General features: G+C 38.5%; 1 protein-coding gene across 1 annotated transcript in view; it reads left to right on the top strand.

Annotated features, from left to right (window-relative positions):
- Positions 1-14,893, top strand: part of LOC122980479 (transmembrane channel-like protein 3) — a 45,961-nt gene that overhangs the window by 11,638 nt on the left and 19,430 nt on the right. Inside the window, exons 4-10 of the mRNA XM_044348569.1 lie at positions 4,134-4,209; positions 8,966-9,047; positions 9,326-9,432; positions 11,828-11,926; positions 12,678-12,820; positions 14,194-14,341; positions 14,528-14,571. Coding sequence (XP_044204504.1) covers positions 4,134-4,209; positions 8,966-9,047; positions 9,326-9,432; positions 11,828-11,926; positions 12,678-12,820; positions 14,194-14,341; positions 14,528-14,571 — 699 coding nt within the window. The remainder of the gene's footprint in view (positions 1-4,133; positions 4,210-8,965; positions 9,048-9,325; positions 9,433-11,827; positions 11,927-12,677; positions 12,821-14,193; positions 14,342-14,527; positions 14,572-14,893) is intronic.

The raw sequence follows: 14,893 nt of genomic DNA, 5'->3' as shown, positions 1-14,893 counted from the left end.
TTCATGTATGAAAAAACCCCAAATGAACACTGTAAGCGGACTACTTGATTATTATAAGCATGATTCTGTCCTAAGCATTTTGGTACATATTCGCAGTTGATCACTGTAACCGTGATCACTGTAAGCGGTTTCCACTGTAGTAATAAAGTAAACATTTCATACAAAAAGATGTGATACAACGTACTTCACAAAAAAAGAAAAAACACATGCAAGAAATAGAAACATTAAAAAAACTGAACAGACTAAAATAAGGGAAAAAGATTTGAAATGAAAAAATAACAATAGTAAATTTAATACTGTAAGAAACGACATTTAATACTGTAGGTGAGGTTAAAATATAGTAAAGGTTTCTAGGTAAAAGCACATTTGAAGAGATGAGTTTTAAGATTTTGTTTTAAAAGTTTGAAATAAGGAGTGCGGGGTGTCATTTTTCACACTCTGGAAACACACCCCGCTACCTCAGACCCAAGCTAACTCTAGCTTACCGGGAACACCGAGTGCTGCACGCTTAGGCTAACGTTAGCTACTTTAGCTAAACTGTGCTAACAGAGCCGGTATCATATTCTAGAAACATTAAAATTAGTGAAATATTGTGTCAATAGTCTGAGTGTGAGTCCTGTTAAACAACATGCTTGCAACTACATTTATATTTTTTAAATATGACCCTAACTTGGTCACCTTTTGCCTTGTTACCACAAACACCTCTGTGGAAAATGGCTCAACATACGGTATGTGAAAATTTAAACTCAGCAGATAACATTCTGTCAGCTGTCCAAATGCCACATGATGCTTGTGGAAATCAACATTTCTAAAGAGGCTCATTCCTAAGTGTTGTATTTTGGGAGTAAAGGTTGTGTGCATTTGGTTAAAGGTAATAAGAGTTGTAGATAGAGCGCAGGCAGAGGAAAGGCAGCTAGAGTAGATAGAGAGCTTCTAAGATGTGCTGAGTATGTGCCATGGATAACAGGTTTTTTATGGGCAGTTTGTTATTACTGCAGGGGTTTTATTACCATCATCAGGGATGGGATGCAAGCCTGCATTTTTACATCCTCTTTAATCTCAGGCTGAATGTCTGTGATTTCTCCCACTGCAATCACAGCTCATACTTCACATCACAAATTACAGATTTTTACTCCCATTTTAATCCGAATGTTCTCTGACATGTTTTACTTTGAGTTATTCTCCGAGCATTGACTCGGACCTCAGCTCTCACCATAGCTGACATCACATCACAAAATAAAACCACATGTACTTCAAACCTGTAGAAGCCACAGTTGATCTCCATGGCTGTGAGTGTAAAGTACATGTTGGGTGTCTTCATTGGTTAATACATGGCTCATAGCCCCCTGAAATGTCTCCAGATCTGTGACAGGATGAGCTGGTTTCACTGCAATGTCTCATGGACTGTAAAGCTTTAGCAAATTTATTTTAATGGGACCAGTCAGCTGTGGCTGGTTTTAGAAGAGGGGGAGCACTGGTTGACACTATGATCTAAAATGGTAAGGCCATTCAGCATAATGACAGTGTTAAATACTACACATTTTAGAATACACAAATTAGCAACCAATGGACTTAAGACTACAGGAAAATAGAACCTCAGTAGAAATACTACTAATTCTACTGGGACAGATATCTGAGTGATTCTGAAGCATGTAAACAATAAAAAAAAATGCCAATTACAAAGATATAAACATGTAATAAAAAAGGAAAATGTACATAATAATTAAAACAAGAGCATACAGAACACACACCACAGTACAAGTAAAAATATTGGTTTAGGAGTGTTTTAAAGAAATATTTAAAAACTTTGGGAAATACACATTTGCTTTCTTTCTCAGACTGATATGAGAAAATTTATATCAGTCTCAAATCTGTGTGTCAAAGTAACCCCAATTAAAATGTCTACATACCGAACTAGCTTTTTAGAGCTTTTAACCGCATCTCACAGTCTTCACCAGCAAATGAAGCAAGCTCAGGTGTCTTCATGTCACCCAAGTGTGGAACTTTGGTCCTAAGATAACACGTGAAATGAGACAAAAGCTTCAAAAAGCTACTACCGTCAGTGGACCTTTGTCTGTGTGTGAAGTACGGAGCTGGAGTCAGCATGTGCTTAGCCTAGCTTAGCATAAAGGTTTATTTTTGAACTTTGAACAGAGCTAGGTCAGCTGTCACCCTGTGCTTCCAGTCTTTATGCTAAGCTAAGCTAAGCTTATCATGCCTTGACTCAAATTCTGTACTTATCACACAGACAGGAGATTAATATCAATCTTCTCGTCTAACTTGTGAATAAGCATATTTCCTTAAGAGCATAGGCTTCCAGTATTGAGATTTATCCTTTAAAGGATATACTGGCTTGGTTATTTAATCTCAATACAGTAATATCTGTTTCTGTATGTAGTGTTGAAAGAAGTATTCAGATCATTTACTTAAAGCAGCTGTAGTTGATGTATTTATTATAAAAATGTATCAAATGACTTTGTGTAATGTGTTGGTTGTGGTTCGTAGTGATGAACCTACAGAGAATTATCAGTGACTCTGCAGCTCCTCTTGGCTTTATGGAGCTTTATAGCGAGTTTTAGCTCATTGTTTATCTGTCCAGCTGCAACTTTACTGTTTTAGTTCATTCTCATAGCATCATTTTGGGCCACAGCAGGCAGCGTTTTTCAGAGGAAAAGCTTTAAAAAGCCACTGTACACTACCTGTTCAGCTCCAAATGTTAAACAGACACAGTTAGCTGTAGACTAGCTGTGAACATAGTGGAGCATTTGGCAGCTAAAGAGCCAGATATTTCCCTCAGGAGTTGGTAGAGAGCAAAAACAGAGCGACAAGAGAGTGAATGTTGGACTTACATTCACCAGGTGGACACAAACACGACTCCACATGAATGATAATGTTGTTCTGTAACTGCTGGATGTGGAAAAAAGCAACTGTTTGCTAACAAGTTCAACACATCAACTTAAAAGCCGATGATATGTCAGTGTTGTGTTCACTATTTGTTTCTGATGAAAACTAGTAGACAAAACATGTTATTGCAGGTTTAAAGAGCCCTCTAAACATGTTTTATGACATATGTTTAAGACAATTAATTCAGTCAGCATTAAATCATGATCAAAAAATCCACCTTGCATTAGAGTAAGTAAAATTAGCAACTGACAAATGTTATGGCAAACAGAACAAAATGATCAGTGTGCAGAAAACATTCACATCTGTCCAAAATACTATATAATATATGTAGATATTTCTGTATATTTCTCCTTCCTAAGGACTCACAGTAGCGTAGCATTCTCCCTTTTAAAATATAGGCCTATATGTTTTTCTTTTTGTGTTGAAAAAATACAATGTTTCATGCTGAAACTGGCTACAGAGGCATAAAAAAACAGAACACAATACACTTTATAGTTTTAAATAAATAACAGGGTATGCCAGGTAATAAATCAAGGGTTTTTATTCGCTGCCACTGAATGAACAAAGTGGGTAACATTATGTATTAAGGTACAATTGTAGGACTCTGCCTGGCATCACTCGGTGTTGATTGGGGTTTGGGGGAGGGGGCGAGGACACTGGAAACCTGCCTGGTTGGCACCAGTGGCTGAGCAATAAGACTATATAGGGGAGGGGTTTTCTGCTCAGTCAGCACTTCACTCTGATCATCTGTTCAAAACACACTGGTCGCTATAAAGCTATGATTTAGGTTTAGTACCAAAAATGCCACATGTGATGAACAGTAAAAGATTCAGGGCTTTGCAGAAAACATTTGGAGCTTAAGCGCTTTAAGCCCACCCCTGACTCTGCCTATGGATGCATTATAACTGATAATGCACTGTGAGGTGTCCTGATATAGATAATAATGGACTTGGTGGAGGAAACACTATTTACCTCACACTGTGGTCTTGACAATCTGCCACGTTCATCATCTTTTAAACCAGGGGCCGCCACTCATTATCCATTGTTCTTAAACGTGCAAAAAACACACAGCCGTCAGAGGAATGTAGAGGAGATTAAAGTACATTTCCCTCAGAAACGTAGTGGAGTAGCAGTAGAAGTGTAAAGTTGCACAAAAAGTTGAGTGAACCACAGCAAGATCAGTATGTGAATAAATACATTCAGTAACCCTCTGTGCGTGTGTTTCACAGGCAGGCCAGAGAGATTGTTCTGAAGTACGAGGGCCGACTGACCAGAACCAGAGGTTACCAGACAGCAGGAGCTGATGTACGTACACAACATGAAGAGACACTGATCTCAGTTTTAAATGGAATTTTGCAGAGAATGAAAAACAGTTTGTAGTCCACTATTAGGCGTCCACATGTATAATGTTGCATTATTTTGACCTTCATGGATTCTTTTCAATGAAGAAACTAACAAACCAACCAAAATAAGAAAAGTGGCAAATCAAAAGATGGCTCCCAAATAGTTCCTTTAGTCCTGCTGGTTTTGAATATTTCTGGCATTTTAGGGGTCCTTTTTGAAGATCCATTGAGCAAGGTGGTCAAGCTTCATCTAGGGGTGGCCAAGGCACAACATAAAATGAACCCATCTTTCTCATTTCTCAAGCAGCCACAGAGACAGATTATGGATATACTGATTTATGTGATTTATTGCAAAGATGCATCACAACAGGACAGATTTTGCCCCCAGCACATAAAATATAACCATGTTCATAACAATTATGGTGCAACAGAAATGTGAAATTAACAACAACAAAGATGTTTCTGCTCTGCCTGATCGTCTTGCCTTCTTTCCTCCGGTGTGTCTGGAATGGGCAACCTCAGTGAAATATGTGCTCTGTACAGCAGCCGAGCTACTTTGTGTTATTTCCACTGCACTGCAGTAACCTGATAATCAGAGCCACAATGATAAAACATGTTTGATTTCCTTTGTGCAGCCTGCTGAGTTCTCATTTTAACAAAGCTTTTCTCCTCCTGTGGGATGAGTACACACAAAACGTACATCATTTCATCTGTCTCTCTGTATTACATGCACACATATACAGAGAGATAGAGGCAGAGAGCTATGCAGCAATAGCACAGCAGCATGAGTGAATTTATAGCCTGTTGTTATAGCTCAGTTTAATTACAATGTTCTGGCTGCTCAGGCCCCATTAGAATAAATTGACTTTTAGCAAGCAGTCTGACAATGAATTATTAATTCTACAGTTTGATTCCCAGTTAACTGAAATTCAGAATCACTGAACCAGCTGACCTTATCTTGATTTATAATCACCATCTCAGGTCTGATTTTATTTTCCCTGACATCATAAAATCTGAAAATCTGCACACTTCATGGGGTTTCTGATGTAGAATTTATGGATGTATAAAATCAGATCCTGAATCATGCAAATTACATGACACTTACAAAGAGTAAAACCAAAGTCAGTCTTCAGAGAGTTATCATGATTTCTAAACCAAAGTTAGAGACGGTCCACTCTAGACAAACAACAGCATTTGTTCAAACAATTCAAACCTTGTTAACTCACAAGGACCTCTTCAATCAGGCTAACCTTAAGAGGGTTAGGTGGATCATTGCTACATGACATTCAAAAACAGCTACAGAGCAGAATCACTGTCCGCATTTGGGAAGAACAACCATTCAGCCATCTTGCTGAGGTCACAGTATGTAAACAAACTATGACGCATGCCCCCATTGATGTGAGAGGTCAGGAAATGGTCAGGCCAATCAGAGGCTGCCCTACAGTTTGCACTACATGACACAGACTGGAGCACGTTCCAGGACACCACCATCAATGTCACAGATGACATAAAAACAGATTCACTGAGTCTGTGGTGAATTTAATTTGTGAAACAACAGAGAAAACTGTACCCAAGACTGCAGTTAAATCATTTCACAACCAGAAATCATGGATTATCAGAACCCTCTGGGATGCCATAAACACACACACTGCAGCCCACAACTCAGGGCTGCAGTCTGGAAACATGGACAAGCAGCAGCCTACAATGTAAGAAGAGCAGTAAAGGAGGAAAAAGGACCCACAGGAAGAAAGTGGAACTACAGTTCCTGGAGGGCAATCTCAGCATGTGGCAAGGTCTAACAACTATGACAGATTACAAGCCTGCCACCCCTTCCTTGTCAAGCGCTGATGTGTCACTATCAAGTGAGCTAAACAACTTAGTTTAGTGTGGGTCCTCAAACTATGTGCTGACCAACTAGCACCAGTGTTCACAATGATATTCAACCTGTCCCTGGCTCGGTCTGTCATACCCACGTGCTTCAAGAAGTCCACCATCATTCCTGTGCCCAAGAAAACAAGACCAGTCTACCTGAATGACTACTGCCCAGTAGAACTAACCTCTGTAGTAATGAAGTGCTTTGAATGGCTTGTCAAGGCTTGCATGTGCTCCTCATTACCCAGCACATTGGACCCCATAGCACACATCCTCCGCACCACCCTATCTCACCTGGACAAGAAAGCGAGCTATGTTAGATTACTGTTCATTGACTACAGTTCAGCGATTAACACGATACTTCCCTCCAGGCTTGTCACAAAGCTCAAGGGCCTAGGATTAAACACCTCACTGTGCATGTGGATCCTTGGCTTCCTGACAGACAGACCCCAGGTGATGAGGGTAGGCGGACACACCTCTTTTACCCTCATCCTCAACACTGGAGCACCCCAGGGCTACTGAGCCCCCTGCTGTACTCCCTGTACACACACAACTGTGTAGCCAACACCATCATCAAGTCTGCTAACGATACAGCTGTGGTGGGCCTGATCACAGATAACAATGAAAAGGCTTACCTGAAGGAAGTAGAGGACCTGACCCACTGGTGTCAGGACAACAACCTACTCCTGGACGTCAGCAACACTAAGGAGCTGATAGTGGACTTTGGGAAGAAGCAGGGAAGGAACTCCACCCCCCTTAATATTAACAGTTCCTTGGTGGAGAGGGTGGATAGCTTCAAGTACCTTGGTGTCCACATCACCAAGGGCCTGACCTGGTTGCAGCATACTGACTCAGTGGTGAAAAAGGCAAGGCAGAGACTGTGTCACCTCACACGCTTGAGGGAATTGCAGGTATCCCCTCAAATACTGAGGAATTTCTACTCCTGCACCATTGAGAGCGTCCTGATGGGGAACATCACTGCTTAGTACAGAAACAGCACTGAACAGGACTCCAAGGCCCAGCAGAGAGTAGTTAGTTTGGCTGAACAGACAATAGGTGGTGCTCTACCCTGCCTGAAGGATATTTACACCAGGCGCTGCAAGAATAAAGCTAGGAGAATCATTTTCTTTTTGTTGTGGTCTAGAAGAAGGTACCGGATACACCAGGCATCATACACATATATTTATTACTATTCATTACTATTCCTACTCTATTTAAAGTCTTTATAATACACAAATTGAAGTATCTGGTGGGATTACATTTCACTGTGATTATACCTTATGTGATTGATTGATTGTCAGCTACATCGATACACAACCACAGAAACAAAGCAAATTCATCAAGATTCATAGAATACCAGGAAATCAAACAGCATGTGAATCAATTTGTAATGGTCATATGTATTTCAGAAGGCACTGACATATGATGTTAGCCTGCTGAGAGGGGCACCAGATCAGAAAATGGTTGTATGTGTCATTTTGGAAGGCAATGATATGTGACTTATTTTGTCGTTGAGTTTGGAGGACTTGTTGCAAAGCTATTATGGAAGACACAACATAGCACTGATGCATCAGTTCAGTCAAAACTCCAAACTATACACTGTACTGCCATATTGTGATTGTAAATGACATTGTTAGTTGTTGTTTACCTCTCTCACCATCAGGACTGCAATTAACAAATATTTTCAACTTTTTTAACCTGTAGATTATTTTATTGACTAATCAATTAGTCATTTGATCCTTAAAATGTCCTAAGATGTCCCTATCAACTGTTCACAACTCAAAGATATTCAGTTAAGAAACCAGAAAATATTCACATTTGAGAAGTTGGAAGCAGAGTTTTGGAATCTAAAAAAAGTAGCTCAAAACAAATATTCAATTTCCAAAATAGGTAGCGATTAAGTTTCTGTTGATCGCATAATTGTTCAATCAACTGTAACTGTCAACTGTGACTCTAGTCACCATGGCTTTTACCATTGCTACAAGTTCATAATGCTTTATATATGAGTCAGAGAACAGCTATGATTTTATGTCCTGCTCAATCAATACATTCAAGGCCAAATTAAAAAATCTACTAAAGACCAATCAGCTGTGTGACCACTGAGTCTAAGCTCCATCTATGGTCTTCTCATTAGCGCAGATAGTTTTGCTTTTAATTTGATAAGTTTACATTATTAATTTCTAATTGACATTGTGGGTGTATGTGATGTGCTTTTGTGTGTAGCTTTGTATTCTGTATTTTGTATGGTGTGTTCTGTGTGTTTGGTTTTTTTTGCTTTGTACTGTTTGTTGTTTTGATTGTGGGGGACTATGGATGCAAATTAGCTTCGAGCTAACTCCGGTGCAGTGCATCTTTAATGTTTAAAACTGCACACTGTCCCAATCAATAAATACAATCTAAAATTCTGCATGTGTATTGTGATTATAGGTTTCTAGGTTTTAAGGTCCCTAATGTTTCATGTGGAAGTGTATGAGTATCTTGAAAATCACTTTATAAATAAAATAAAATTTATAATTATTAGTATAAACTGTTTTCACTGTGGGCCTCACAGTATAAAGGGAGCCGTATCCTGTAGTGTAATGATTCCAGCTTGAGATGCAACAATGGAGTGACTAAGGAAGCTGTTTTAATGTGTACAGATTTCTATAACTATACTGTACAGATTACTATAGTTATAAAAGCAATTCTCAAAAGTGGAGTTTTTAATGGAAGTATTACTAGATGGTCAATTATGTTGCCAATCAACACATGCTGAGTACTGCACATATGGAAGTGTGTGTTAGTCAGAGGTTAAAGTAAGTCCTCAGTTCCTCCGTGCTGTTTAAACCTTGTTTCTCCTCCTGCAGCTGCTGAAGAAACTGTCCCGTTTGCTTTACAACATTGTGGTCCTCTTCATTCCCTGGGAAGTGAGGATCAAGAAAATTGAAAGTGAGACTTCTGTCTGATTTTACAAGAGCATTCATTCAAGTTTTGATATCACTGATAATACCCATTAACATGGCTGTACTATGTGGTGTAAGTCATGTGAAGGTAGACATTTTAGGGCACAGGAAAGCTAAAGCAAAGGAAAGCTTTTTTGGAGATATAATCTTTTGGTTGGTATTGGTTTGGCTCAAGATAATGACAGTGTGAAATAAAGTGTACCGCTACATCACTTTGTAACATGTCAGTGGTTCTAATTCAGATGTTTCCTCTGTCTTGTTGAGGTCACTTTGGGTCAGGCGTGGCCTCTTACTTTATCTTTCTTCGCTGGTTGTTTGGGATCAACATTGTCCTCACCATCATGACTGGAGCCTTCATCGTCCTACCAGAGGTCAGCAAGCTGTCACACTATATACTATACAAATGTTCATGCAGAACACTGCCTATCATGAATTGTTGGCTTAACATTGATTCAGGATTTCGTGGTTGGTGCTGTCGGGTTTTTTTTTCTTTTTGATCTGATTAATACATCATGATTCCATTCACTTAGGGTCTGTGCAAAAAATATCCCTTTTTAAAAACAGCAAAGTCCTTTTTTTCTTCTTCTCTTTTTCTTTGGATCCTTGACATCAACACCCTCCACCACATCACTGAGTTGGTACAATACAATTCACAAATAATAACTAAAAGAGGCAAAACATAAAGAATTTAAAATAGTATGTCCTTATTTAATATATGTATTAAATAATAGTTTTCACTTTAACCACTAATGCCCACAGAAGTAATGGCCAAATGAATAGTATACAAACGTACATGCAAAATAGTAATTATTCCACTTGCTATTTTTGATCTGCTACATAAATGGTTATTAAAGCCACTGAATGCATGAACCAGGCTCAGGCAGCAGTGGACAGATACCCAAATAATAAAAATAAATATTAATCATATCAGATGATGCTTTATAATGTTAACTGGATGCCAGCGCTATAGTATCACATGGCTAGTTGTGCAGGAGATGATTCCTACTCCAGATAAATATTCCGCACAGTGTTAAATATCTAAACACATGTTAATTTCCACCTGTAAAGTATGTGTGTGCAAAGACCATTGCTAGAAATAATGTTTTACCACTAATATTTATACAAATACACATATTACATGTTCCTAAAAACTAACATAGTATTGGTCCTATTAGTAATGTGACTGTGATGGGAAAAATAAAACCCTGAAACAGAGACTAGATTGCTGCATAAAGGGCTGGTATAAGATAAATAAGGAGTTTTTTGAACTGTGGATCATGCAAAACTACTCTAAGGGAGTCCAAAAATAAAAATTTAGAGCTGGAAATTAGCATAATAGGTCCTCTTTAATGATAGTACATAAAACCCTTGCATCATTATTAATGGTGTATTATATATTTCATTTAAATTTTAATGTAAAAAAAATGCCCTTCAGAGGATGTTTTAGTATAGAGTTTGTAAAGTCTGGTGATTCTACAGCAGCTTCAGGAAAAGCAGAAACTATAGATGAGCACAAAGGACAAAAGAAGAAAATGCTGTTAGATTTATAACTGTCTCTGACATACAGACACAAGCAATTTCCCCACACATGAGTTATCCTATCTATTCCTAAGGCCCCAATCTCATTGCTTTATTTGTTGGTACTAACCCTCCTATGACTCCTCTCTCACACCCCACCTTTATCTCACCTCCACTTACTGAGTAATTTCATCCAACATCAAACATCATGGATGTTGTGTCAGATTTGATGTCTGTATATGTGCTGTGAATTATGCAACAAAGAGTGGAATGGAGGGTCAGTCCACTTCAGTTATTACTCACTTTTTATTTCTTAAGTTTGCCTCCCTTCTATGGTAACACTATAGATACACTACTCTCCTTCATTTTGTTGTAACACTCAGGGCATACAAGTTAGAGGCAATACTTATATCACTAAGCTCCTTTCAGGCTGATTATATTAGGCATGAACAGTCAAACTTTGTTTTATGTAAATTCATTCATTATGTTGAACACATTTTAACATGGTCTGCTCACCCCAGCATGTTTAACATTTGCACTAAATTATTGCCTGGAATTGTTGTGATTAGTTGATTAATTCATGGCAATGTGGTTAGCCTAGCTTAGCATAAAGACTGGAAGAAGTGGGAAACAGCTAGCCTGGCTCTGTCCAAAGTTCATAAATACACCTACCAGCACGTCTAAAGCTCTGTATCTGACACACTGTGTTGTCATTTAAAACAGAAATGTAAAAACAGCAGTTATGTGCTGGAGCTGTTTTTGACAAACAACAGACTATCCGTCCACCAGCACTTCTGTGCAGTGTCTCCGGCTGTAGTGCAGGTTACCAGATACAGTCTATGAGCACAGCTTTTGGTTTTGGTTTCTGTACATGCTCAGTGAAACCTTCCAACTTCACTGTGCTGACAAAACTTTGGGATGCTCTACATGGCTGTTGTTTGTCAAGAAATAGTTAGAATAGAACATGACTCACCATAAAACCACACATCATTTTTACATCTATTTGTCTTTGTGTGTCCAAACGAGATGGAAAATTTTAGCTTAAGAAGTATTGTTTGGAAAAAAATCTGTCTTGTTTTCCCATCACTGCTGGATGCTAGAATAATATCTGTTTCACATGATAAAACACTTAAATTAAACTATCTATTACCCTCTCTTTGTTTCTCTCTCTGCATGCCCATCATATAAAATACCACTGATGTATTATTATCCTAATGCAGTGAATTGGTGTGTGTTTGTATGTACTAGCTGCTGGCTGGAGCTCCGTTTGGAACAACAAGGAGTAAAACTATCCCCAAGGAACACCTGGCTTCAGCCCAGGACCTGGACACCATCTGGTCTCTTGGGGCAAGCCTCTCTTTCCTTTTACTGTTCTGTCAATAGAGCATTACTTACAGATACAATGGACCATTATTCAAACATTACTTTACCGCCTCCCTGACCTCTACTCCAGGACCAATTTACCCCCCACTCCTCCCTCACAGAAGTTACATTAGCAGTTTAGAGTTACAATTATATACTGGAGTGGTAAAGACCTCTATTATTGTTAAATCTCTACCATGTCATTCACTGTCAATATTGCATTTTTGGTAAATATGCATTTTTTTTCTTCTTCTTCTTTTTTTAATTTCTTAAAGTTTTAATGAATCCAGGTAATAATGAATCCAAAGTTTTGCTGTGTGTTGAACAGGTGTGTGTCAGTCACCTCTCTCTAAAGAAGCTACTAACGCTAAATAGCTTTCTTCTTCTGGATCTTAGAGTTTTCATGTATGATAAGAGTCAAAATGCTGTTAGAATCTAATCAAATATGCCAAATATTATATGTTAGCTATTAATCCTTACAGAATGTAACTATCCCCAGTAGAGCTTCATATTTCATATGACAGTGGCACTAAAGGAAAGATCAGATCGACTAAAACAGAATTCATTAATGAGGTCCATTTTTACCTAATGGAGATCTCTAATGATTTTCTATTTACTTTTTCATTTGTGTTTTAGCTAGTTTTGACTACATAATCCTTATACTCTAGATGTAGTAGGCTTCTTTGTCATGTAATCTGTGCTGTGCTGTGTTGTGTGTGTGTGTGTGTTCCCACAGGGCTACCTGCAGTACTCTGTGTTATTCTATGGTTACTATGGAAGAGTGCGGAAAATTGGCAGCGCAGGGTACCGGTTGCCCCTCGCCTACTTCCTGGTTGGAATGGCTGTCTTTGCTTACAGTTTCATCATTCTGTTAAGAAAGTAATCATCAGATTCCTCACAATTTAAACTGATGTAATAATATTTGATGATGTTATCATGTGATGTGATACCTGAGGCTGATCAAGTCTGTATCAAATGACTTGATCATGTGCTGTAATAATTTGCTGTTTAGGTCAATTCAGTCAGTAAAAATCCACGACTTGTTGCTCATTGAAAGTGGTTTGTTGCTGACAATAGCTGATCATCAAAGATTAACAGATGATTAAAAGTGTAACACCAGTATTTAAAACAGCTGAAATCAGTGAATTTCATTGGAATTCCTTCAGTTTCATTGATTCAAGTTTTTCACTTTCACAAGTTCAACTTTGATGAATGTTTTCATGTAAATTCTTCTTGTTGACCAAAAAGTAAACTGTCTTGACAGTGCTGATCTATGAGTTAACAGAGAGCTGCAGAGCCCAAAAAAAAGAGGAAGATATCAAAGCCTATTAGCTGTGTTGCACCATCCACTATAAAAACCTGATCAGTGAGACTATAAACTGCTTCATAAAAGAGACATGGTTTGGAGACAGTTATGAGACAGGAGTCAATGGTACATGTTTGTCTTACTGTAAGGTGCAAGTGAAATTAAAATGCATTTTTTTGTCTGCTACAGCAACATAGCTGCTGTCCTGTGTTCTCCTTTAAGAAAAAATCTGAAACCAAAAGGAAGAAACTAATATTTTATGTTGTGTTTGATTTCATGGTGGTGCCCCCCAGTTTTGCCTCAATCTGTTGGAATATTGTCAACGTAGACGGAGAACTTGTTTCCTTGCGTAAAGTGATAATGTGGCATTCTATCATAGTCAGAGCAGACGGTCACACTGAGCTCTGGGCTTGAAACTGGCTCCAATGCAAACCAGTGGGTGATGTCATGCCTTGCTATGTCCATCTTTATATACAGTCTATAGGTGTGACACACTTAAACAATCTGAAGCCCCTCTAGTGTCTCATTACATTCCACAATACAAATGTAGTGGACACACCAAACAGCATATTTAAAAAAATAAAATCATTATTCTTCAAGCCTTTTGAGTCGTGGGTTTGTCCTGAGGCAGTTACCATAGCAAAGGTCATTTAATGTCAATGTGGTATTTCCATGAGACCATGCTTTGTAAATTTCACATCAATCTACTCAATAGAATAGATAATTTTATGTGTAGGCTGTGAATGGATATGTTAGCCTGATGATGGTACCAGAGGAAAGGTTAAGGGGTCAACAAAATAATTCATCCTCTATCAGTCATAAATATACAGAAAACCCACGTGGAATCTTGCCTGAATTTGTTGACCTGTGGACTGACTGATTACCTAAATAACATCACCATATTGTTTGGTTTCATAATATAATCTGAATAATAATTCTCCTGCAGAATGGCCAAGAACTCGCGTCTGAGCCTGGCCAGTGCCTCTGATGAGAACTTCACATTCTGCTGGAGGGTCTTCTGTGCCTGGGATTACCTGATAGGAAACCCAGAGGCTGCAGAGAGCAAAGGAGCTGCCATCGTCAACAACATCAGGGTCAGAGAGACACAAACTCATGGGACAGTAGTTACATTTTGATGCTGTTTTATTCATCCTCAAACAAGGGCTATCTCTTTTCCTCTTGTATCAGTGTATCTCTTGACACTTTTCATGCACAGTACACTAAAATAGAAATGAAAAGGAAACCCTCAAACATATGATACCAAATATTTTTCTGTGCAGGAAGCCATTGTCGAGGAGCAGGAAAAGAAGAAGGATACGAGTCTGTAGGTGTCTTTTTTGTTTGTGTGTCTTGTTTTCTCTGCATGTTTTTGTCTAGTGTTCCTCCTGTTAAGTCAGCTGAAACAACCAACCAGTGACTTCATCAACCTCCTTATTTGTTTCCTCTTTGAATCATTTTCAAATCCAGTTGATTTACAGCACTTAGCATGTTAAATCTATGTAGTTTATTAGTGATGTGCATTCATCCTGACATGAATCATAGAGATTGACTGTAAATCACTAAAAGGACATCACTGGAGTGACAGAGTATATTAAATTGAGATCTATGAGTGCTCTGACACAGCAGCACTAATTTTCCCGCTCCAT

The sequence above is a fragment of the Thunnus albacares genome, chromosome 1 (assembly GCF_914725855.1).
Source record: "Thunnus albacares chromosome 1, fThuAlb1.1, whole genome shotgun sequence".
NCBI lineage: Eukaryota > Metazoa > Chordata > Actinopteri > Scombriformes > Scombridae > Thunnus > Thunnus albacares.
Note: the sequence above shows the minus strand (reverse complement) of the source record. Positions and strands in the feature narration are given on the sequence as shown.